At 42.8% G+C, this 24,502-nt stretch overlaps 2 protein-coding genes across 6 annotated transcripts in view; both read right to left on the reverse strand.

The window, feature by feature from the left end:
• Nucleotides 1-741: 741 nt before the first annotated feature.
• c1qtnf5 (C1q and TNF related 5) lies at nt 742-5,159 on the reverse strand. 2 transcript variants are annotated; one of them, XM_023293496.3, is made up of 4 exons: nt 4,899-5,159; nt 3,717-3,848; nt 1,747-1,991; nt 742-1,678 (listed from the first exon to the last, which is right to left on the reverse strand). In XM_023293496.3, the coding sequence occupies exons 3-4, from the start codon at nt 1,976-1,978 to the stop codon at nt 1,158-1,160; spliced, it is 753 nt and encodes a 250-aa protein (XP_023149264.1). In that variant the 5' UTR covers nt 1,979-1,991; nt 3,717-3,848; nt 4,899-5,159; the 3' UTR covers nt 742-1,157. The 2 variants fall into 2 exon arrangements, with proteins under 2 accessions (XP_023149264.1, XP_023149262.1); XM_023293494.3 differs by lacking the exon at nt 3,717-3,848 and having other exon boundaries at nt 4,899-5,153.
• Nucleotides 5,160-10,432: 5,273 nt separating this feature from the next.
• Nucleotides 10,433-24,502, reverse strand: part of kmt2a (lysine (K)-specific methyltransferase 2A) — a 40,606-nt gene continuing 26,536 nt past the window's right edge. For all 4 annotated transcript variants that reach the window (XM_055012542.1, XM_055012540.1, XM_055012541.1 and 1 more), the window contains 10 exons: nt 21,778-24,445; nt 19,046-21,679; nt 18,534-18,602; nt 18,226-18,452; nt 17,858-17,932; nt 17,593-17,767; nt 17,062-17,169; nt 16,865-16,945; nt 15,361-15,490; nt 10,433-15,255 (listed from right to left, as the gene is read on the reverse strand). In XM_055012542.1, the coding sequence (XP_054868517.1) occupies nt 14,980-15,255; nt 15,361-15,490; nt 16,865-16,945; nt 17,062-17,169; nt 17,593-17,767; nt 17,858-17,932; nt 18,226-18,452; nt 18,534-18,602; nt 19,046-21,679; nt 21,778-24,445 (6,443 nt within the window). In that variant the 3' untranslated portion in view covers nt 10,433-14,979. The remainder of the gene's footprint in view (nt 15,256-15,360; nt 15,491-16,864; nt 16,946-17,061; nt 17,170-17,592; nt 17,768-17,857; nt 17,933-18,225; nt 18,453-18,533; nt 18,603-19,045; nt 21,680-21,777; nt 24,446-24,502) is intronic.

Below are 24,502 nucleotides of genomic sequence, written 5' to 3' on the forward strand. Positions count from 1 at the left end.
GAACCTCCAGCTATCAGACTCTTCTCATGCAGAATCAGCTCCCAGTTTGAGTCAAGGAGGAAGACAACCTCTCTACTTTAAAGATCAGACTCAAAACCTTCATTTTTGATGAAACTTAAAGTTAGGACATGACCCTGAACCATCTTTTAGCTATGATGCTATAGACCTCGACTACTGAGGGACTTCCCATTCTGCACTGAGCTCCTCTTCTCTTCTTCTCTCTTCATACATTCATATACCACAAGTGCATGACATTAACTTTGTGTCTTCTCTAGTTTGTGTCTTTTTTTCCCTCTGTGCAGGAATCTGTGGCACTGGAGCTGCAGATTTCTGATCAGCTGCCACTGGCCTCACCGACCTCCTCAGTGTATATTGTTCTGCTATGTGTCGTTTGTCTATATTCTATCTGATATCTTGTTCTGTCTCCACTTTACTCTCACCCCAACTGGTGAGGCAGATGGCTGCCCTCCCTAAGCCTGGTTCTGCTGGAGGTTTCTTTCTGTCAAAGGGGAGTTTTTTCTCACACTGCCTTCAAAGAGCTGCTCAAAGGGAATCTTTAGTTTGGTTGAGTTTCTCTCCATTATTGTAATATCTTTACCTTACTATGTAAAGCACCTTGACTTGAATTGCCTTGAGAAAACACGACTGAGTTAAGTTGAATCTAATTAACTCAATAATGAATCTAGTCTCTTTATATTTCTGGTATTAATGAGTGTTTATGGAAAAAATATGTCAGTCAAGTGGTTTAAAAAAAATCTAAAGATTTATTCATGTGGTGTGTTAGCTGTGTAGTTACTGATGGGAAACAAAGTGCAATAGTTGCATAAAGGCTGTTTGAATTTGTGGCCTGGAGCTGCCTGGCCGGCCGCTGTCACAACATCTGTTACAAGAATTAACTGTCTCAGCCGTTTAAAGGCTGCAAGTGAGGAACAGAATAAACTGCACTGCTCAGTGTGTGTACATCACACTTCACCAGTACGCTATGTGCTATTCACCTCACATTTTATGCTGTATTTTTATTATTATTCCTTGCACAAGTACAGCTTTAGCACGTCGCAGCAGATTCACTCGTCTTTATCCAGAACTTCTCAATTAGAAAATCAAATAGTTGTGGTTCATTTCCCTCAGTGGGATATGACTTTGTTCGTAAGCACTTGTCATGCAAACACAGCAGAGTTTTTCCAGTCTGAGTACACCAGGAAGCCGCTGAAGGTGCTGTCTGTCTTGGTGCTGGAGTAAAATCCATTGTACTCTGAGAGCGCCATCTGGACCCACACCTGGTCACCAGGGACGAGGTGAAGCAGGGAGCCGCCTGACAGGGACGCTGGTTTGGGCCAGTTGCCATAAAACTGAAAATAAGAAGCCACCACGTGTCCGTTCTTCATCAGGTCAAACTGCAGGCTGGCACGGTAGACTGTGGCGTGGACGGCGAAGTAGTAAACTCCCGGAACTTTGCAGGTGAAGCGTCCGGTCTCTTTGTTGTAGTCGCCTTGTTCGTTGAGCATGATGGTGTCAAAGTGGACTGCATCACCCACATTAAGGGGTAAAGTGTGGCCCTGAGACAATTTGGCACTAAATGCTGATTTGGGAGCTACAGCACACTCTCCTGGCTCCCCCCTCTCTCCCTTTTGTCCAGGGTCACCGCTGTCTCCGGTCAGGCCTCGCACTCCCGTCTCACCTGAAGAGGACAGACATGAGCGTCCAGCACCAACAGCATCACACACTAGCATAAGGAAAACAGAGTACCTGCTTCTCCCCTGTCCCCTTTCTGTCCTTTCTCCCCCGCAGCAGCATCCCTTCCGTCCCTCCCATCTCTCCCCGGCTGACCAGGACTGCCATGAACTCCAGGAGAGCCGGGGGTACCAGGGTGACCAGTGCACAGGCTGGCAGGGATCTTGTTGTCCTCTAACTGGCTGGAAAGATGGACTTGGAGGACGAGGAGGGAGTGCAGCAAAGGTAACAGCCTAAGAGAGGTCATTGCAGTGTCACGGCTGAGAGAGAAAATAGGAACAGAAAAAAACAAAGATAAAGGAAAGCATGTGTAGAAGCATTACAGTTTACTAACAAGGCCGTGGGGGAGTGACACCAAAGTTTGGACTGGAGTGCGGACAATGGGAGAAGTTTTTAATCTGATAAAACAAAAGCGCACCACAAATCCCACTGCAAATGTAAATAAAGCCTCAGAATTACAAATGGAAAGAGAGCACATATATTTTTTTTAACTGTGGCATGTGTAAACACTGAAGCAAGTTTTTACAACATAATTGAAGACCTTTCGGGATAATATTTAGTTTGCTTTTTCTTGTCAAACAGAGCATGACAAAGGATTACAAAAGTTTCCACTTCATTAAAAGGGAATCTGCCAAGTGAACTTAAGGAGTGTTTTTCTCTCTGACAATAGTTCCAGCTACAAATGCTCTTTGAAAATCAGATAAAACCTGCAGGATGGTGACTAATTCAAACTGCTGCACAGTTTTTTCATCATGTTGTAGTCATGGAGCTGTATGACAATGTGTGAGTCAACGCTGGTATTTAGTCACAAAACTGCCTCTAAAAATAGTCAGATTTTTTTTTAAAGTATCTATTGTTTCTGAAAACCAAACTTAACTGTTTTAAACATATCTAATAATTCAAATTGCGTATTAGCAAAGGAAATATGTATTATTATACCTTGTCTGCAAATTCCTCATTTAGTTCGAGGTAAAAGAAAAACACAAATAACCGCATCACTTTCCAACCTGCCGCTATTCATTCGATTTCAGTGCAGTCAAAAGTGTAACCAAGTACCTAGCAATTCAGAACAGATGAAGTTTCAAAAATGTCCTTCTCCACTCAGGCATAATAACTTCGAAAATATTTTTAAAACTTTCCTAAGCATAGATTTTTTGACTGATATTTGACTGCAACAGCACACACACACTGAGAGCTTGTGTTTCTTAATACAGCTGCAGTTTGTGATCCAACAGGTGACTCATTTTCCTCAAATGATCGAGTTGAGAGTCGTGATACTGAGAACAGCATGCACCTTTTTAGGGAAGGCACGTTGAAGGAAGTGATGGAGGGAAAGAAAAGGCTTAAAAATAACCTGAAGCAAAGGAAACATTTACAATAATCAAACAGAAACAGTGAGGGCTATCATCCATGATCCCAGACTGATTTAACTTTTACATAAGCAAAGGAGCCAGCCCATTTTACAGACTGAGAAATGTTATTTATGGTGTATTATAGCCATATTTCATAATTAGCCACATAACATTTAATTTAATAAAGTATGATTTGCTCATTTAGCACAGATTGCTCACATCTTCTAAACAACACATTAATACTGTTGGTTTCTGAACAGATGTTTCTTATAAAAGTCTGATGAGATGCTGAATACCAATCAGTCCACTCAGAAACTGCTCACAGACACACCTAAAACTCAAACTCTCTCTCTGCCTCTTCTTTCCTGTTTGGTTGTGAGCATGAATTGTCCTTTGTTGACCCTGAAATCTACAACCAGATAGTTGGCAAATTTCACTGTCTGCCTTGTGTAATCCTAATAAATTGTGACTATATTTGGATTACAACACATTTTAAAAATTCTTTTCCTGCTGGGTTTCAGTCCATTTAAGATAGTTTAAAGACAAGATATGAGTTCGTCTCCTGTCTGGGAGAAGGACAGACGTCACGGCACCATTAACTAAACTGATGAACCGAGCTGGAGAAACACTTACATCTGCCAAACAGCAAGTTTAGTAATGAAAACCTGCTGTTTGCTGTGTGCCGCCGCAATAATGAGAAATGCAAGATTTTGTCATCTATCAGCAGCTCTTCTAACTGGAATTGAGCGCTTACATCCACAACAGCTGCAGAAAGAGAGAGAAAAAAGGGAGGGTGAGGCATAAACAGAAAGAAAAGAGAGAAAATGAGCAGGGAGAAAGACTTCAATGTCAGCATTCCTGGCAGCAGACGAGAGCAGACGAGAGGACAAATACTGGAGAGTCTGAGCAGCTGCTCAGTCCTCAGTAGCCCTCAGATGATTGGAAACATGAATGTTTTCAGTGACAGCACAAAAGAAGAATCCACTCTTTATTGACCACTAGTACTCTTTTGATTTACAGAGAGCATACTGAGTTTGGAGAACACTTTTGCCTTTTCTTTTTGCGTGTTATCAGATTAAATTCAAATGTTCTCAGTTTAAAAAGTAGTTTTAAGAAGTGTGGAGGACCCAAATCTCTGCTGGAAACTCAAGTTCTGATTTTAATCAAACTACGGTCCAGTGATTTTGATCTAATGTTACCACCTGGGTGGGCAAGATGAAGGTTTAGAAGGAAGATCAAAGATGTGATTTATGTGACAGATCTGTCCATTCAGACCAGTTTGACGTGCTGCCTGAACACCAGCTGGAATGCCATGATTTTATCCACATTTAGTGTAACTCAAAATCAGGTTGAAAAAAGGCAAAGCTGCCCATTTATGTAAACCATGTATCTCAGTCTTGTTGGTATCGTTAAATTTTTACTTTTACTTTAGATTAGTATGAGAAGAGCTCATGAATTTGGTGTAGCTACAGCATTAAAGTACTGCTTAACCTTGTGTCAGTAATAATAATGCAATACTCTTACATATAATAACAGTAAACTTTTACTTGTATTACTTTAACTGCATTTTGCTGAATATTTTTCCACTTTGACATCAAATTAGCAATGAAGGACTCTTACTGAGTCATTTTCTGTATAGCAGTTACATCTACCCAATACAAAACATGCATATTTTGGTAATTTAGTTTATACTAGATGGTCTAAAGGGAAAAAAAGATCCAGTACCTTCTGTTCCAACCCTTTCACCTGCACTGAAGAGCAGCTTTCATGCTTTGATTCATAATGTTTAACTCAAGGATTGAAGCCAGAACTTACCAGATGATGGAGTGAAGTATTTAGTAGCTGCTGCTGCTTCTGCTGATGTTCCCTTGTGTGTGTGTGTCGAAGAGAAAACCACTGGAAGCTGTTCCTCCCGTTCAGAGAGTCTGGCTGGGAAAAACTGAAAAGGAATGGTAATGAAATCCAATTAGAAACTGGGGTGGGTGGGACAGGAGGAACCATGGGTGGAGGAGACAGAGAAAAATATGGGATGGTAATCCACCAGATACACAACCAAAACACAAAGTGTGTCCAAATCAGTGTGAGACGAGGGATGAGAACAGAGGAGAGGAGGATGATTAATGGAGGAATGTTTGGGAAGTTGCATAACGGTGTTGAGAAAACTCTCCAAAACCAGAGAGAGTTCAGAGGGCTGCGGTCAGAAAAGGCAAATGTCACAAATGAGCTGTTCTCCCAGCTTATTACAAGGAAACAGCACTGCTCACAAAGACAGACCCTCAACCAAAAAACAAAGAAGCAAAACTGAGAAAAAAGACAGAAACACACATACTTTCACACACTTTCCGCGATTTTCATCATCTGCCTCCAAGATGAAGTAATTTGCTCGATCCAGATAGCATCTTCTCATATCAGTCTTCCACTCAAGCAGGACTGTGACAGTAATCCTCTTTTCTCCTGTAATCCTTCAGTGGTAGCGTTAAGTTGATAAAGCAAGAGGTCTTAATATGTTTTTGGCAAGTGAGCTAAACTTGAGCTGATTATATTTTGCTGCTCCCCTTGAGTCCAGGCCAACGAAAACATGTTTTTACTGTTATCATGCAGCGGTGACCCCAAAAGGACCAGTCCAGTGCCAAAACTGGAGATGAGATCACAGCACATTCAGCTAATCTGTGTGGAGAAAACAGAGTGAAGCCTTGGAACACGAGCAGCTGACCAACAAAGTGACAAAACACATGTAAATACTTTGTACGTGTTTATTTGTTAGAAGTCATCTGGTGATAATCTACTTTTATAACAGTAGACAACAGAAGTACACCCCTGTGCAAAATCACTTAAATGTCCAACGATTCAAATGTGAGATTATGCTAGTATTTGTTAGTATGAATAGCCGGAAACAAATAACACTATACGCTGAAAATATAAAGTTACAGCTCAGTGGAAAAAAAAATACACAAACCAATGATCGCTGACACACATCACAATCCCTGTGATCATTGAAACTAAACTGTGTACAGCTGTGATTTCCAATTAGCCTAACCACATGATCATGGTTGTAAAATGATCTGTGAAACCAGAACTTTCCCAGTTTTTAATCTGCGGCTGTGTCTATCTGCATGTCTGCATCATGGCTCCATAAGAAAAAGAATTGCCAGAAGAGCTGACTAACCTGACTGTGAGAATTCAGAAAGATGGAAAAGAAAGCTCTGTGACCAACTAAAAATCTGTGAAAGCACATTTGCAGCAGTAATGAGGAGGTGCAGAACGAGCCATGGTACCACTAATCAGAGCTGCAGTGGTCGTCCTACTAAAACAATGACATGAACCATGTTCTACTTGCACAATATAACTCTAAAAAAACAGACGACCAGTTGCTTTTAACATGCAACAAGGGAATGCAATTATGATTTTAATGAAAATCCTAATTTCTAATTTCACTCAGTGTGAAGGACATTGCATAATGTAAACTTCTATTGATAACATCTAATAAAATGACCATTGCTTATTTTTCTGCAAGATGAAAACTTATTAAGAAACATGTGAAGAACACCAAATAATCTTGGGAGAATTTTTTTTTCTGGTCAGATGAGACCAAATTAATTTTGTTTGACTTCAAATGGAGTCCAGCATGTTTGGTGTGAACCTGGCCAGGACTGCCTCAGTGACTGTATAATCCTGACAGTGAAGCACAGAAGTGGGAGTGTAATGATGTGTGGCCTCTTTAGTGTAAAAGGTGTTTCGACGACGACATTTATAGACAGAACTATGTCTGGATGTATGTAGATATGCCAAAATAAGTGCTAGCAAGATGACTCCCAGTCTGCAGAGGCTTTACAGAAGAGAAATTCAGGATGATAATAATCCAAAACACACAGCCAAAATTACACAACAGTTTCTGAATAAGAAAAAAGTGAAAACTATGACCTGGCAAAGTATGTTGGCTGATCTGAGTCCAGTAGAAACAATTTGGGATATTATAAAGAAGACAGAGAGACACAATCCAGCAAAGAGCAGCTGAAAAAGCCAAAAGAATGAAGAATGTCAGATCATTTCTCCTGAAATTTGATATCCTCTGTACCGAGGAGAAGGGAGTCTGTCATCAAATATGAAAATGGGCATATAAAGTACTGAAAAACTAAAAGATTTGAATCTCAGTAATGTACTGAGTTTCAACTAATGATGTAATTACTGTACAGTGATCCAATTTTAACTCATTTCAAATTAAGGTGATATTGCACAGGCGTGTCATGACGTGTTAAGAGTTCAAGGAACCGTAATGCTGCCGTATCAGTCCTCTGCTCTGGTCCAAACTGAAATATCTAAACAACTTTTCTGATGACTGTGGTGTGGTGCAGCGACTTGGACGTAAGCCGGGGCTTCATCAACCCCAGCTGGGTCGTCTGGGTGAGAGAGTCAAATACTGAAAGACCCAAAACACCTGCTGAGCCCAAAAACATCACTGATGGTGTGTTAAAAGATGAGGTACGTTGAAAGTCAGTGTGCTGTAGCTTTGTGCAAAACGATGCCCAGCAGCCAGGGTTTATTATGCCATGGTATGAGAATTTACCAAAGCCCTGTACAGAGATTATGTACTTCAGATATGTAGAAAAGTATGTACATCATGTCAAAACTGCAAATTATGAATGTAAAAACTCTAAGTAAAAATATTTTCAGTATTTTTGCTGGAGGGCTGCATCTCCCAACCACTGCGGTGAGGTTTAAATACTACATTGTAAATCATTTCCGCCATATTTAATCAGTCTATATGTGTTATAGTCACTTGTTGAGGAAATTAAAATTACATAATTGCTTATGAAAATCAGCACCCACCCTGCAGTTTATGAATTATTATTTTTCTGTGGGATGCATGAGAACAAAGAGTGAAGCTGCTCAGAGGGAACACATGGCTCTGCTTAGCGTTTTAACACTGAAACGCTGCTTTTATGGGAATGTGGTGAGGAGGGGGTTTGTTGGTCAGCAGCTCTTTTAAACTAGAACTGAAAATCCTTCGAAAATCCTTTGAATTTGAGTCTTCAGGCTGTTGTGAGGAGGAGTTTCAGCAGACTCCCGTGGAGGCAGTGAGCTGCAACTGAAGGTAAGACATGTATTTAATTAGCGGCACCAGAATCAGCACATTCTGGGCCTGCTACTCTAATTTCCTGTAAGAATCCATAAACTGCTGCTCAGAGGATTTACTGGTAATTTGGACCACTTGGCAACCCAACAATTTGAATTCACTTCCAGTGGGTGGTATTGAAGTGTGATTGAGTTGGCTTAAATAAAAAAAGGCAGTTTAGGTTTGGGGTGGAGTCTGTGTTTTAGAAACAGACCCACTTTTCACAGTGAAAATAAAGACCACCTTGAACTCACAAACTGTGACCACAGATGTTCTGCTTTTCCAAAGAAACGCTGCAATGTGATGATGCACTGATTTCCCACAACACTTGGCAGTGGAAAAATAAAATTATTTTGACCAGAGCAAACTGACTCATTTAAGAACTTTATATTTTATATAAACTGCCACACAAGTAAATAATTCTTATCTGATGTCATCCTATTGTTCTGGAAACTCACAGAAAAATAAAATCCATGAAATTACAGGAGAAACAGCAGCCTCCAATCCTGATGATGTGTGTGTTTTGAAGCTGAAACAGTGGGTCAATTTATTCTTTAATTAACCAACAAACTCATGTAAGACTCATAAATGTATTTTGGAGGATGAAATTTGCCAGATTTATTTATTTGTTAGTTAATCTTGGAAAATTTTGTCATCAAAGACTCATTGAGAAAGTTTTGGCATACAATAAAAATGTTTAAAACAATAAAAATCCAACGAAATCCAAGTGGTTTCCATTAATTTCTATACAGAAAATGAGCAATCAAACTGGTAATGAACTTTTAGAACAGCCTTAACATTCTGCACTGTTACTGTGCGGAGTATGATCTGTAGAGGTGGCTTGAAGCATAAAAACAAAGTCCTACAAGTGACCAGTGAGAAATCACCACAGTATAATTAATACAAATCCCTGTGTCTTTTTCTCTCCGGGTGTTGGCTGCTCCAAACAAATTGGCCACGTTCTGGCTGGCGATTAATTTATTGCACACTCCTGGTCCATTCCTTCGCTGTTCAATCTCTCTCAATTAGTCTCTGATTAAACAAATTATTCCTTCACAATCAGTTAAAAACCATGCCAGGCCAGATAACAACTCTCCTTTGGGCAGGCAGGGCTCTTGATCTCGACCAGCCTTTCATGTAAATCTGAAAAAGCAACACACCAGTGAGTTACTCTCAATAACTGAGTCCAAATCTGCTGTAATAAAGACAACAGCATGCAGTATTAAAAAGAAGACAAAGATGAGACCAAATCTAGTGTGTGAGGTTGAGGTGTCCTCCCTTCATCTTCTGTGTACCACATTTTACCACTACCTCGTGAAAATAATGCAAAGTTGTTGTTTAACAGTCTACGCAACTCAAACAAGTGTCATGTCAGTGTTGAAATATTTTTATGAAACAGAAACTACATTTGAACAGCTTGCAAGAAGGAAAAGGCGGTTCAAAGATTTCCTATCCGTGTTAGTTTAAAAACATCTGCTGGTTAAGATCATGTCATGCGGTTGAAATAAAGCTTCTTTTTTTTTGTCTGCATTTGTTCTCATTGTTTAACTCCACAAAAGAGGTGTCAACATTGTATGAGATCGATGCATATTTTAGTCTTGCAGCCAAATATTTTAATATTTAGTGCATGTGTGTGACCATCACCGGCCCTCCCTGAAAGCTAAGCAGACATTCTTTATTAGAATTCCCTATTATAAGCCAGGGAGGGCAGTGCTACACCTCAGTGATGTGTGGGGGAAACAAAGACTGGACAGGACGAACAGGGATAGAAATTAACAGGCAGTGCTATTGCAATTAAAGATTGTAAGGTGGTGTGTTATTTCCAACTACTAACTGCCCATCAATAAAACAGGAAGAAAGACAATAAATAAATAAATAAATAAAAAAGAAAAACAACACAAAAGAAAAAGAGATTCAATAAATAAATAATTAAACAAACGGTACTGAGCACCATAATTGTGGATGTCTTGATAGTATAGAATAGAATAGAATAGGCCAGAAGAAGATACTAGTGAAAGAGAGAATGAGTGTAGGGTAGAGAGTCTGGAGAGATTCTCAGCACAATCTGGTGGGTCCCATCATTCGCTGACAATGGGACTCGGCAGTAGCTGGCGAGACCTGATCAAACATGCAAGTGTGAAGGACCCCGAAGCCCAGAACAGCAATCACAGCAGCAACCTTTTTTCTAAGCCACTGGTAACGAGCGACTAAACAGTAAAGGAGGCGAGAGACAGAAAAGAGTAAAGGAGACATGTTTATTATTTAAACTATCACTTAAATAAAAAAGTGCATAGAAAATAAACATGATTAGAAACTTTTCTTTTTACACTTATGTACAACTTTGTTTCCTAATTATACATTCAACCAAGTAGTTTGTGGTTTATTTTCACGGTGGTGGTTTTCCTTCATTTCGTTGAAGTGTATTGAAAGAACAATGTTGAACGGGAGAAAATATGACTGTTGTGAATACCGTTATTACAGAGAGCAGGAGGAAATATTGATAAGACAAAGGTATATTCAAGGCAAAAGAAAACGAGCCTGTTCATGATCCATCTTTTTTCAACATCCTACAGGTACGCTTTTTCTGCGACACCACATCCCATCCTAGGCTGATAACTTCTATACAAGAAACAATTAGAAAATTACAAATACAGTTTAAGTACTCGTCCGACCTCTCCAAAACCTTGACTTGTAAAAGAACAATTCAGGGTGGATGTTCCACAAAATAAATAAATTAAATGTTTTCAACATCAGCATTATCTCAGCATTATGACTTTCTATAAAAAACAGTACATAATAAGTACAACCAAAGCTTCAGAGGAGAGAGTGGTGGTCAGGGAGACGTGAGAGGTTTCCAAAATGAAAAGAAAACGACATTTTGGTGGGATCTTTAAACTCCTGATCAGTCTCCACAAACCAAACTCTTTAATTTTACCACATCAAGTAAGCCGTCTAAAAAGTCCCTGTTAAAACGTGAAAAAAGAAAAAAAAAACAAAGAAAAAAAAAAAAACAGAAAACATTCACTACAACAACCAGAAAACAAACGGGAAAAAAATGGCTGACCTCAAGAAGTTCACAACCACATTAATACAGTTACATTTCTCTTCACATAAAAACCGTATCTTTCCAGAGAGAAAATAAAAGAAAAACTGCAATGCTCCTTGCTGGTGAAGGAACACTCACAGGCACAGCAAAATTGGTACTGGATATCAATATACAAAAGAATGATGCACGTTAGTTTTATCTGATAGTACTGTAACACAAAACCATTATAGAGTACATTGAAACATTGCTATTAACCATTATAAATCTCCTGTTTTGCTACTGTAACTAAGTTTGTCTGTCCATTCCATATATTGTATAGATACTAAAGTACAAGAAATTACTATGCATGTTTCTGTATAATATTGTTAAGTATTTATACTATAATTACAGATACCGACGGAGAAGGGCCACTGGTGTGGCGTGGTAAAATGAAGTCCAAAAAAACAACAGAGACCATTTCCTTATTGTATATATGCTGTTCAAAACAGTGAAATAAATGACTGAACCTTCTGACCCTGAAAATGCAGAAGTGGATCTCATGAAGTGAGAGTCGTAGACAGAGCCCTTGGCATCCGCAACCGAGTTATCACCGATGCTAGCGTGAACTGTTTGAGCTAACCGGTTGTCCTACAGACAGAAACGCCACCGCTGTTCACACCTCAGTATTATTCCCAGTGCTGAAATGAAACCGCTGCTGCTGCTGCCCAGTTTGAGGTCGTATCTACACATCTTCCACAACTACCAGGGTTGCTGACACGAAAACTGAAAACAAACACAGCTGACGAAGTATCATCACGAGTCTGGTGATGCGGAGGAAGAATATACATTCATTGTTGACCTTAGCAGCAGATCCCAGCGAGCCCAATGTTGGTGCCGCTGTACAACCGCGAGGCTGGCCTGTCAGTCAGGGTGGAGGGGGTCTCAGTGGAAAAGCACAGCCGAGGTTTGCACAAACTACACCGTCAGGAAGGAGAGGGCTGCTGGTGTGGTCCCTGCCTTCGCTTTGTTGCAGAAAAAGAGTCAAGTGCACTTTGCTAGAGCCTCAAACACCACTGTCAGGAGTCGTCAAGACCAATCCAGGTCGACCAAACTCAGATTTTGTATCAGAGCTTGATGCACAAAAGCATCCTCAGTCACTATATCTGTGCTTGTGGTTTCAGCATGAGAGTTGCATTGTCTGTCTGGAGAGAGAGAGAGAGCTGAGCTTTCCTATGTCTGTTCAGTGCCTGTGTCACAGCTAAAGTGCAAACCATTTGTGGGTCATATTTTAGTTTTAGTTCACAACAACAAGGGGCAGTGTGGGAATAACCGCTAACGGCCTTTAGATGACAACAAAGTCAGCATGAATGGCAGACAAAAATTAATTAAAAGGGACAAAACGGAGTAAGTGACTTTAATCGCATAGTGGAACCAGTCAGTCTAAACAACCTGCTGAAATATTCAGTCCAGAACACGAAGGCTTGTAAGAAAGAAGAGGCGTGCTCATTTTCAACTAAGGCAAACCACAAGGAAAGGAGACTGGATGAAAGAAACGCTTTGCAAATGCTGGTGAGCTCTGATGAACGGTCACCAGGAGAACATGTTTTTTTTAAATGAACAAATTGGCTCAATGAAGATATGGTGAAAGCTGCTGGAATTAAAACATAATTAAAATAAAGGCACCTCTTTATTATAGACCAAGTCTGCAGAGGGACAGAACACCTTAAACTGACAGGATTGTTGTTGAATTTTACTTGTGTGAATAGTTTGTATGTTGCTAACTGGCTGTAAGTCTGTCGACACCGGGCTGATTAGTGACTGAAAACTGAATCGATTTGATATGACTGCAAGGTAGCAGCCTGTAAGTGGACTTGATTCTCGGCGTGATGTGGTGTGGAGACAATAAGGCTGGAGAGAGGAGATATCTGCTATGGATCAACAATCTAAACTCTCTCAAGTGCATAATAATAGTTCACATGACTGCCATACTGCCAGCTCGAACTGAAACAATGAAAAAAAGAAACGTCAACTCTGACCAAACGGCCTGGGATAGATAAAGAGCTACTGGTGGACTGAACTAAAAAGGGGACCAAGCCACAGACCAGCGTCAGTCTTTGGAATCAAAGAAAACATTCAGGTTACAAATAAAAAAAAGAAAAAACAAAATTACAACAAAAAAACAACTTTTGAAAAGGCAGCAGAATACAAAACATAGAGACCAAGCATTAGTGTTTGTAAACCTCTATTTCCTACAAAAATGGCAATAAAATAAATACGATTTTTTAAAAATATAAATACCATCATTAAGTGCTATTCACTAGTGAGTGCTTTTTAAGTTTTTTTGTAGAAAAATATACATTATTTACATTTGTTTTTTAAAAGCAAGCATGATATTTCCCTGTCCATAATAAAAAGACAGATAACAGACAAGACTTTAGAAGACAATACAAATAAAAAGACATTTTTCCATAGTAATGGTTATCACAACAGGCCAAGAAGAAAACAAGCTGTGTGAAAAATTCAATTCAAGGGCGTGACGTTTGGTTCTCTTTGCTGCTGTAATTTGGAACGTGATTCAAAAGTCCAAGCTTATAACAAGTTTGATAATAACAACAGCATGCACAAACTTGCAACATGTCTGTCGGTACGTCTGTGTCTGAGACACAGCTCAAAAAATCAATTATAAATATGTCTACTCAAGCACATCAGTAGGTTTCTCTGGTCCCTCGGTTGTCAGTCCACCAGAATCTCTAGCTGCCTCGCTCTCTCAGGCCAGAGGCTTCATCCCATCAACAACATGTCAACATAGCTAGCAAGCCGTCAGACTAAAAGTCAAGTTAAGTACGTCGGATGGTATCAACCGCAGATATCATCCTTCACACGAACGGCCAAAAATAAACATTTGTTTTTTTTTTTTAAAAAAAAGAATCTTCCCCCCCTCCCTTGTCTCTTTTTTCTCTCTTCTTTTCTGTGGCCACTGCTCCCCCTAGTGTCTCCACCTGTACAGCTCTTATCAGGCTGCGAGACACAAGCAGCCCCTATTTACAGTATCAAATGTACACACCCACGAGCTCTTAAAAAAGTTCAGTCAGGGAAGGTTCCAGTAAATCACAACAGCTCTGAAGGCATCAGGGCACATTCAGACAGGGAGATGTGCATCAATAACAGCTGACACTGAGATAGAAACAAAAAAAAATTTCTAACAAGTTTCTAATTTTAACTTCTTGTAAAATTACTGTTACAAGTCCCTTCAACAAATTGCACTTTGGTGTAAAATGGAACCAAGTTCTTTGATTTGTTTTTTCTGTGTTCACATCTCAGCATTAGTAGACCATAACATATTTCTAAAAAGGAGGATGGGCCAATGTAAAAAATTATGAAGGGGTAACTTTATCATCCAAATATAAATGAAAGCTCTAATATTGCAATGCTGTGATCTCATTACTCACCTCTGAAGGTGAAACTTCCCGTGCCAAATGCAAATGAGACAAAAGGAGGCACAATATGTTGGAATTTCTACGAATGGCCCGTCCTCCAAAATGGCCCTTTCTGCATATACAGTACAACCGACAACCGCTGCCTCTGCTGTGGTCTGCCAACACCAGCAGCAGAAACACTGGCAGAGCTCGTGCCCTCTTGGCAGTTGTGGTCCTTCGTAGACCGGACCCATTAAATCAGTATAAAACCAGTACCATGGCAAAACTCCCAGCAGGGGTGTCCTCATCAACAGTCCTCTTTAGGTTGTTTAGATACGGGTGTCAGTTGAGGAACTTGCGACACTTCTTTGCGCCGCAGTTGCAGGGCAGCTTGTTGCTTGCATCCTCAATAGGGAACTTGTAGTCATATGTGAGCTCCTCTCCACAGTAGATGCGGCGAGAGGCAAAGATGACGATATGCTTCTGGCCGTCCACGGTGATGACCCGAGAGTAGCAGTTGGGCTCACAGGAGTGGTTGATGAAGCGGGCAGCGTTGCCATGAACCGTAGCATCTACCACCTCATAGTCATCGATGCGAAACATGTAGCAGCCAACGCCCTTGGAGGAAAGAGAAGACAGTTTGTATGTTTGACTGTCCCAATACGTTTCTAGTCAAGTTATTCAAACAACAAAAACATTTCAAACACATTCCAAAGACCTCACCTTTCCATCATAGTATTTCTCCCGCTTGTCAGTGAGCACAGACCGAATGACATTTCCAGAGTATTCAATGACCATCTCCCCCATCTCAATGGTTTTCTTGCAGAACAGACCTCGGCCATGAATAGGAGACCTGCATGGATACAGTAAACCACAGTAACGTCATTTCAGCCTTCATTACTGTCATTAAAGCCTTAATAACACAGCCTTAATAACTTCTATGCTTGGTTTGAAGGCCTGCGGAGAACAACTAGCTGGTGTGTATGCAGACATATTCAACCTGTCTCTATCCCAGGCAGTAGTCCTTTGCATTTTCAAATGAGCCACCCCTAAAAAAACAGACACATCCACCCTGAATGACTTTAGGCCAGTGGCGCTCACATCAGTCGCCATGAAGTGCTTAGAAAGGCTGGTCCTCGCACACATAAACCACATGGTTCCGGGCACTACCGGCCCTCTCCAGTTTGCCTACCACCAGAACAGATCAGTGGACGACGCGGTGGCTATGACCTTATATCACACCCTGCAACACCTGGACAGCAACAGAACGTACGTCAGGATGCTCTTCCTGGATTCCAGTTCTGATTTAAATACCATTCGGCCAGGCAAGTTGACACACAAGCGGACAGACCTTGGTGTCCCGTCTCCCACCTGTGACTGGATCCTGGACTTCCTGACTGAAAGATCACAGGTGGTGAGAACAGGAGGGTGTGTGTCTGCTGAGCACATGGTCAGCACAGGATCCCCACAGGGCTGCTGTCACAGCTCAAATCCACCGCTGCAGACTTATCGGGACTTCTCCATCGGAAATTATACGACTGAGCAGCCTCGGTGGAGTACTCTGCTCTCTGAGTGCTTTTCTTGTTCTGTTGTTGACAGTTGTGTTATCTGTTCTTTAACTCAATTTCCAAGAAAGGACCACACAAGAATTCCTATGTTGTGTGTGCAAATAAAAATCTTGAATCTTTCAGTCTTTATCTGTAGAAATGTACAGTATAGCAACACTATGAAATTTTGGTGGTTTTCACATTACCAAAATTAGTCCTTTAACGAATTATGTGTGACTCTCAGTTTTGTCATGAAAAACAACTAAATCTCAGCTAAAAATTACGCTATTTAATGAAAATCAGATTATTCCACGTGTCTCATTTAGAAAGTAACCAGATTCTGTAAAAAATTTTAAAAATTCTGTGCTCCAGTCACGTGACAAAAACTCAGAGAATTTTAGGCTGAATGCTTCAGTCCTTTCATTTTGACCATCCTTTGTATTAACTTTCGAGTGTATCGAGACCTGGCTCAAACAATAAATTTTAATAGCCGCCAGTAAATCATTACAAAGAGTAGAATTAAAAGTGACTGAAATGTCAGCTGATCTCAACATAAAACAAGCTGGAATTTGCTTGATCCATGAAGTTCAACAGCTGATTTCACACAACCTACTTCTTTCTACTTTGATGAGCATAAATTATTTATGAATGACTGACAGATTAAACACCATCGATCTCACCTGTAGACTCCAACAGTTTCCTTAGAGGTTGCCTTGAGCTGTTTGAATCTCACAGTAAGTGGCAGCTCCATGGAGGTGCGTCTGCATTGACAGCGTGAAATGTTAAGGGAATAATATAAATAATTTCATCATAATTTTAGCATAATCCTTTTTACTGTAAAATAAACAACAGGGCTTTTGTCTGTGCTATAACTAACCTGGCAGTCCTCAGCTGCCCTTCCTCATCATCGTCTTCCTGCGGCCTGTACTCAGGAGGTTGGCGATGTTTCGAGGCCAAGAAATTGAACATGTCAAACACAGACCTCCTGAGTAGAATAGAGAATAGTTAGACAAACACACAAGACAAGAATAATAAAGTCAGAAGGAAGATTCCCATGAAGCAAAGCAGTATCCATTCACATAGTGTTTTTTGTGTGCACTTTGTGTGTTGCTTACAAACAGTCTGCACCAGCAGTACTATGTGTTGATAGAAGTAGAGATAATTAAGTGGATGTACAGTTGTAATTAAGTGCCATTACTGCTCTGATTGATGTTATCTGTAATCTGACTAGTCACCAAATACATAATACCCTCAACCAGCTAAAGAAATGTTACTTTTGGAGACGTTTGGCTACAACAGCCTGTGGAATAAGAAACCTAGTCTCTAAGCATTAAGACTCTGTGGTAGAAGAGCACTGTTGGTACACTGTATTGTCCTACAGATGAGTGTGTGTCAGCCTGTTTCTAACCTGTGGTGGATCTCTGCACGAGCAGAGCCATGAGGGTTGATGGGAGGTTCGTCGGTTTCCTCTGGTTTGTGGAAGCGGAAACGGTAGCTCCGACAGTGTCTGGAGCCGTACAGCTGCTCCAGTAGGAAGACCACAGCCTCATGGACGACTCCCAGCATCCTCAGTCCATTCACACCTGGGAGGAGTGGAGTAAGACCTTCACAGTGAGTCTCCCATTCAAATATGCAAATATCTATATTTTCATGTTGTCAGAATGATGCATTACCTTCGAAAGAGAGCTCTTTGAGTCGAGCATTGGAGCGAGCTTCCTGCACCTTATCAGTCAGAGATTTCCAGGCCTCTGTAGGGGGACATTCCCAGTGTATGGTTTAATATTTTGCATCTGCAAGTAACATCTGCCCATAAAATTATTTGTTTACCATAAGAGAAAAGCTTTCAATACTCGTGAAATTTGATCCATACGTGTAACTTTTAATGTACACTGTGTGATATGTTCCACATTGAATAATAAGTTTTATCTAAGCAGACAGTCTGTTTCATATTAAATGCTGCAAGGATTTCTGGTCCAATTTGTATTTACAGTAACTGTTAAAATGTCAAGGTGTAGGTGGTGATGTAGTCATTTCCTCTCACCTTCAATACTTTCACAGCGGATGTGGAAGCCGTCCTCACTGCAGATTTCAAAGATGATGCCCTTTTTGGGTTTGCTATCCAAGCCAGCATCCCTACTGTTTCCATCCTGGTCAGGTGGTGAAGCCACAGGAAGAGACCCTGCTCCTCCAGCTGCAGATGGTTTGTCTTTTCGTACCACTCTCCCTGCTATAACCTGCCCTTCAGGTGTCTTCTTTTTCCCTAGTACACTAGAAAAGATGTGAACCAAGCATTAGAATTACATTTTATGATTGGTTTGAAGAAGGGTGACTTATATTGATACTCCATACCTCTTGTTGGTTGCCTTATCTGGGGGTTTGCCTGTGTCCATAGGTTCAGGGAAACTCAGCTCCTTGGAGCTGCGTGGAAAAAAGATGGGAAAAGTTTACACCAGGAATAAAGTTTCTGTGAAATACTTTACTGAGCAACTGTTGTTAAAACTATTATAAAACATTGTGAAACCACCACAGTTTGGCAATTAAGAGGTTCACTCAAGGTCATATTTTACTTCTCTTTGCCTGAAAGTAACTTTTGTGTAAAAAATATTTCATTTGTTTTGGAGAAGCACCTGATGAATACAACAATCACATTTTTATATTTGAAAAGAATTCCCTTATAAATTAGCTTTTAAAAGAATCCTAAAATTGGATATTTTTTCTAAATTCTAAATGTTACACATTTATTATGCACTACTATCTTGACAAAGGCACTGCAGGGTTCTTTCCAGTACTCATGTAAGCAGGAATAAACTCAGCACACAACTGTGATACATTTCAAGCAGCTAAAACCATAAGTGTCTCACCTTGGGTTTGAGGATAGAGGCCTTCCTGCAGGGTTGCTGCGATGCTCCTCTGCCTGAGAGGCCTTCAGCTTCTTCCCACTGCTTAGGTCTGGACTCTGCCTGCTCCTTTTTGCTTTCTGTTTGCCTTTTTCTGCTGAAACTGCAGCTATTGTGGTGGAGTTAGGTGGCCTATGTTCTGATGATCTGGGAATAGGAGTTGTTCTACTGCTCTGGGAGTGTGCAGAGGTCTGTGTGAATACTCCAACAACACGTCCTTTTGCAGGGCTGAGAGGGGTGGATGGGCTGGGAGCTAAAGTTAGGGTGTTGTTTGGACAAGAGTCCACTGTCTGGGCTCTGTTAATGGGCTGAGATTGATGCTGTAAGTGGACATTATTGCCTTCCTTGTCTCCTTGCTGGTTGACGGCCATACTGATAGTCTGTTGGGAGGGCAGGACGCAGATGCTGCTAGCTATAGATGTCTGAACAGGGGAGCTAAGCTGCGACATCAGAGGAGCTCCTCCTGCTGATTGAAGGACCACTGGCTGATCTGACAGGCCCAAGCCATGTGGACCTGCTTTGAAAAGGAGGTTGCTAATTGGTCCTGTGATCTCTGTAGAGCTGAGGACAGGGGTGGAGAGTGACACGGATCCTGGTGCAAGGAGGCCAGCAGCACCACTAGGGGGCACAGACACTACATTCAGCACTGACTGACTGGGATTAAGACCAGAGACGGTGCAAGGAAGGAGATGAGTGGAGGAATCGTGACCCAGGATACCAGTCTGGGCAGGACCAGGAATCCTCTGTTGAAGGAGAGTAGTGGGATCTAAGTACATAACCCCACCTGATTTTGGTCTCTTGATAATATTAGGAACCTTTCGTTGGGAAGTGGAGAGGGTGCTTAACTCAACCAGACTCCCAGGTTGTCCGGGAATGCTAGCAGTAATCTGAGGGGAAGACAGGTTGATGAGGGTCATGTTGGGAGGGCCTACTTCAGACGGGGCCAGAGTGGGCTGGCTACGAGAGCGGGCCAACTTCTTGCTTTTTCTTGGCAGAAGACGAGATATAGGCCTCTTCTTGCCATGAGCAGAAGCAAGCACAGTTGGGGAAGAAGTGAGAGAGGAGGGACTGGAAACTATAGCAACACTGGGGCACAACTCATGTGGTCGACCAGCCTCCGAGACCAGAATCTGGGACTGGTCGTGAGGCTGAGAAGGCAAACCAATGAGAAGTCCTGAGGTGGTGCTGGGTATTCCTGTCTGGAAGCCTGTTTGTGTGGGTCCTGCAAAGGTGTGAATCTGAGAAGGGTGAGGCATGGTGCCCAGGAATTTGCCACCAGCTGGAATTATTGGCTGAGCTGAAGATAAGCCCGTATTCAAACCTGCTGTGAGTGTCATGGAGCTCAGTACTGCAGAAGAGCTGGTGTCCATCACTCCTGTTGCACTGATTTTTTGTGTGACACCGTTAGGAACAGTCTGAAGAACATAGAGAGGCTGGAACTGCTGATTGACCACAATGAGCTTGTCAGGGCCTGGTTTGATGACTGCTGGGCTGGAAACCTGAGCCTGGGACGGTCCTGGGCCAGGCACGGGACTGGGGCTGCCTGCAGCTGAAGCAGGGAGGTACTTCTGACCCTGAAGAGGCAGGGAGGGAGAACTGGGCAAACCAGGAGTTCCAGAACTCCTGGGAACATCCTGGTTAGCTGGAGGTTCAACCACCTGGCCAATAGCAGGGCTGGGAATAAACTGTTCAGGAGTCATGTGACCTTCTGTGACCTGTGTCTCCCTGTTTCCCAACGTTGCAGCATCATGCTGATTTTCTGATGGGGACACACCTGGTCCTGCTCTTTTCTTGTCCCCACTCTTTTCTCCACTGATAGATTCTGGGTCAGAGTTCAAGCCCAGCATGGTGCGGTCTGAGGTATTTGATATGAGACTCCCAGGAGTGTGGTTCTGACTGGTGCTGACAGTAGGGCTACGTGTGGTCAGGACAGAGAGGTCAGACGGCAGCTCCAAGGGAAGATATGGCTCCTCTACAGATATGGAGCTATTCACACTACTCTCAACAACCCCTCCGCTTTCAGCACTTGGCAGCGGCTGGGAAAAGTCATCAAATAGAATGTCTTTACGCCTGTTGACATCCACTCCAACATAGCTCTCATCCAGTAGCAGCTCAGAGGAGGAAGGCTCAGATTGTTGACCCAGAGCCGGCAACGACATGGAAGGTGTGTTCAGGACAAACTCCATGATGTCTGATGGCAAAATGTTCCCGCAGTCATCACTGTTGTTGTTGTCAGAGTCTGATTTTAGCAGGTCTGTGCTGAGGGACAACTGGGCCTCAAGAGGATCCTGACCCTGACTCTGGGGCTGGGACTTGACCCCGCCTCCTAGAGGAAGACAGTTTTCCTTCTGGTTCTTTCGGCTTTCTCGCGTGTTGCCACTAACTGCTCCACCACTGTTGTCAGTCTCCTTGCTTGAGTCATGGGAGTCGGGTTTCTCAGTGTGCCTTTCTCTGCCTCTCCTCTTAGGGGTGGTCTTATGCAGCGTGGAAGAGGAGGTGGCTGTAGTGGTTGTGGTGCTGGTGGTGCAGATGCTGGTGTCACTCTCTGAGCCATCATCAACGCCATCAAGCTGGCCGATACGCTGCTTGCCTAAGGTCCTGTTGAACATAGCAAAGAAAATATGTCAGACTACCAGAGACGACAGAAAATGGTCACAAATAAATTTTGGATAATGAATCAACATGTGTGAACTTACAAAGCACTCAGCATGTCCTCTTCAGCTTTTTCTTGAGCCCTTTGTTGTTGCTGCTCCTCGTCTTTTAGGAAGCGCTGAAGCTGGGATCCCCTTCCCAGACACTGGTCTAATCCTTCTATAGATGGTAGGCCTTCACCAGGGTTAATTATTGTTCGGGTGAAGTTGTAGTAGTAAGGGTCTTTACCCCTGTGTTTCATCCCACTGTCTTCATCCTCTCCACTTTCCCCTGATGAAGACGAGGTGCTCATATCATCTGCTCCATCGACCTGACCCTCAGCCGACTTCTTTCGGCCACCAGTCCTTCTTTTAACCACGGTCCCAGCTCCATCCCCGCTGCCGTAGAAAGGAAGGTCTTCTTCGCCATATGAGCGAACCCCGTAGAAGGGTGTGAGGCCAAAAAACATGTTTGAACGTGCCCGGGCGCTGCGACGAGGGTAACGTCGCTTTGCTGACCCTGATCCATCACTGTCATCTTCGTGATGTTTGTCCTCCATACCTCTGTCGTGGTCATCTTCTGGGCCGTCACCCTCATCCTCAGTGCCTTGAGCGAGGAGGCTGTGGTGGTCTCGGAGCTCACTGCACAGGTGATCTTTGTGCAGATCGTCTTCCTCTGTCTGAGTCTGGGTGTCAGATTCAGAACTGTCACTACTGCTGGCAGAGGGTGAGGAGAAGAGAGCAGAGCGAGCAGAGCGATGGGTCCCCTGGCCAGCAGGAGAGACAGTGGAGGCAGTGGTGGTCGGACAGGATGAAGAAGAAATACCACCAACAGTGCTGGTCCCATTAGGATCAGTCTTGATATCAGTCTTCAGTGGAGGTGCAGTGGGAGGTTTAACGGACCGCTTTTTCTCTCTGGAGGACAACGGCAGCTGATTAGTTGTTTGTTTGGTGTGAGGCTGGGAAGAGGTCTTCACTCCTTTCTCTGTGGCTAAACCAGCCTGCTGTAAGCTGTCCAGGCTGGAGCTGTTCTTCCTCTCAGGACAGGAGTAATTTTCTCTGCTCTTTGAGGACGACCTGTCCCCTCCCTGGTTCTCATGCTTGTCCCCCTGAGCCTTCCCATGGGCTTTGGTGCTGTTTCCAAGAACTGGAGTTTTACTATTGCTGCTGTTGTGCGAGCTGGGGTTTGTAGCGTGTGTGTTGGAGCTGCCAGAAGCTTTAGTATTATTATTATTGAGAAGGGGAATTTTGTTGCTGCTGTTGCTGTTTTGAAGGGTCTTTTCTCTATCGCGGTCTTTGGACACATCTCTGCTGCCTGCTGTCCTGACTTTGGGGTGTTTGTCTTTGGCAGCTGAGGCTGCAGCTGGAGAGGCCAGATGCATGGAGCCTCGTTTAGCAACATCATCTTCCACTGGTGTCCTTGATGACCACAGGGGCTTCACAGCTGCTGCTGTGGGCAGACCTGATGAGTAATCATTTGATTTTCGCGTATTGGATTTCTGAAATGATGGCTGTGGGGAGCCAGATTTCCCAATGACAGAGTCTTTATGCAGTGAAGATGGTATTAAATTTCCAGTGCCACTACTACTCTCCTTCCCTGAGCTGGGCTTGTCCTTACACTGGATGGTAGAGGTGGGGGTGGACCGGTGACGAGGCAACAAATTGAGGCTTGCAGAAACATCCTGATCTTTGCTTCCATGCTTCCCTTGCTTGTCTAACTGCTTGGTGCTGCTACCTCTTTGCTGACTTGTGAGAACAGCAGTGCCCACAGGAGGGGAAGACTGGCCTGAGCCTGCAGGAGCCAGTCTTGGGTTCTTGCTTTCACCTCCAGTCTGTTTGGACTGACTGCCAGGGTTCCCATCTTTCCCTGAGCCAGAGTCTTTGTTTCTCTCTGTGCTTCTATGACTGGAATCTCTAGAGGGAGGTCTAGCTTTGTCAGACTCTCTGCTTGAAGGTCTGTCTTTACCTGGGCCTGAGTCTTTTCCTGTTTCCCTGCTATATTGTCTATGCTTATCAGAGTCCCTTAGTCCTGCATCTCTACTGAGTGACCTAGCTTTGTCCATATCCTTATAGCTGGAATCTCTCGAGGATGATTTACTCTTGTCTGTTTCTCTAGTGCTTGAGTCTCTGCTCGACTGTCTCCCCTTCTCAGAGTCTCTTTTTTCTTGTCTCCCCTTTTCTGAATCTCTTATGTGATCTCTACTGGAAGTTCTTCCTCTCTCAGATTCTTTCAAACTTGAGTCTTTGCTCAGTGGTCTCCTCTTTTCTGCCTCTTTGGCCGAAGTTTCTCCCTTATCTGAGTCTTTGTGCCCAAGTTCTCTGGAGGATCTACTTTTGTCAGATTCCTTAGAAGCCTGGTCTCGACTTGACATTCTCCCCTTTTCTGCATCTCTTAATCCTTGTTCTCTGGATAGTTGCTGTCTGTTTCTATCTGTGGATGACAGTCTGCCTCTTTCATCATCTCTCTGGATTGGGTTCTTTGCTGAGTCTTTGCTGAGGTGTTTGGACTTTTCTGGGTCTCTGGCAGGGGAGGGAATGAGGGGAGGGGGTGAGGTAAGAGGTCGTGACAAAATATGAGGTGGGGAGGTCAGTCCTCTCTGTCTGTTCAGCTGGTGGGGAGGAGGAGACAGCGAAGGGGAGCTGTGACGACGTGAGTCAATGTTCCGCATGCCGGGGTTCACAAGGGAGTCTCCCACTGTTACAATCTCATGGCTTTGGGGCTGCGAGGTCCCTCCTACAAATAGAGGAAAAAAAGGAGCTGTCAACTTTAAAACTAATTTCTACAAGTAAA

The sequence above is a fragment of the Amphiprion ocellaris genome, chromosome 7, assembly GCF_022539595.1.
Source record: "Amphiprion ocellaris isolate individual 3 ecotype Okinawa chromosome 7, ASM2253959v1, whole genome shotgun sequence".
NCBI lineage: Eukaryota > Metazoa > Chordata > Actinopteri > Pomacentridae > Amphiprion > Amphiprion ocellaris.

What these genes read in the sequence shown, in the direction of transcription:
- c1qtnf5 (XM_023293496.3), bottom strand. Translation starts at nt 1,978, where the DNA reads ATGACCTCTCTTAGGCTGTTACCTTTGCTGCACTCCCTCCTCGTCCTC. An exon ending in AGGGGACAGGGGAGAAGCAG is followed by an intron (nt 1,679 to 1,746) that starts GTACTCTGTTTT and finishes TGTCCTCTTCAG; the next exon opens with GTGAGACGGGAGTGCGAGGC.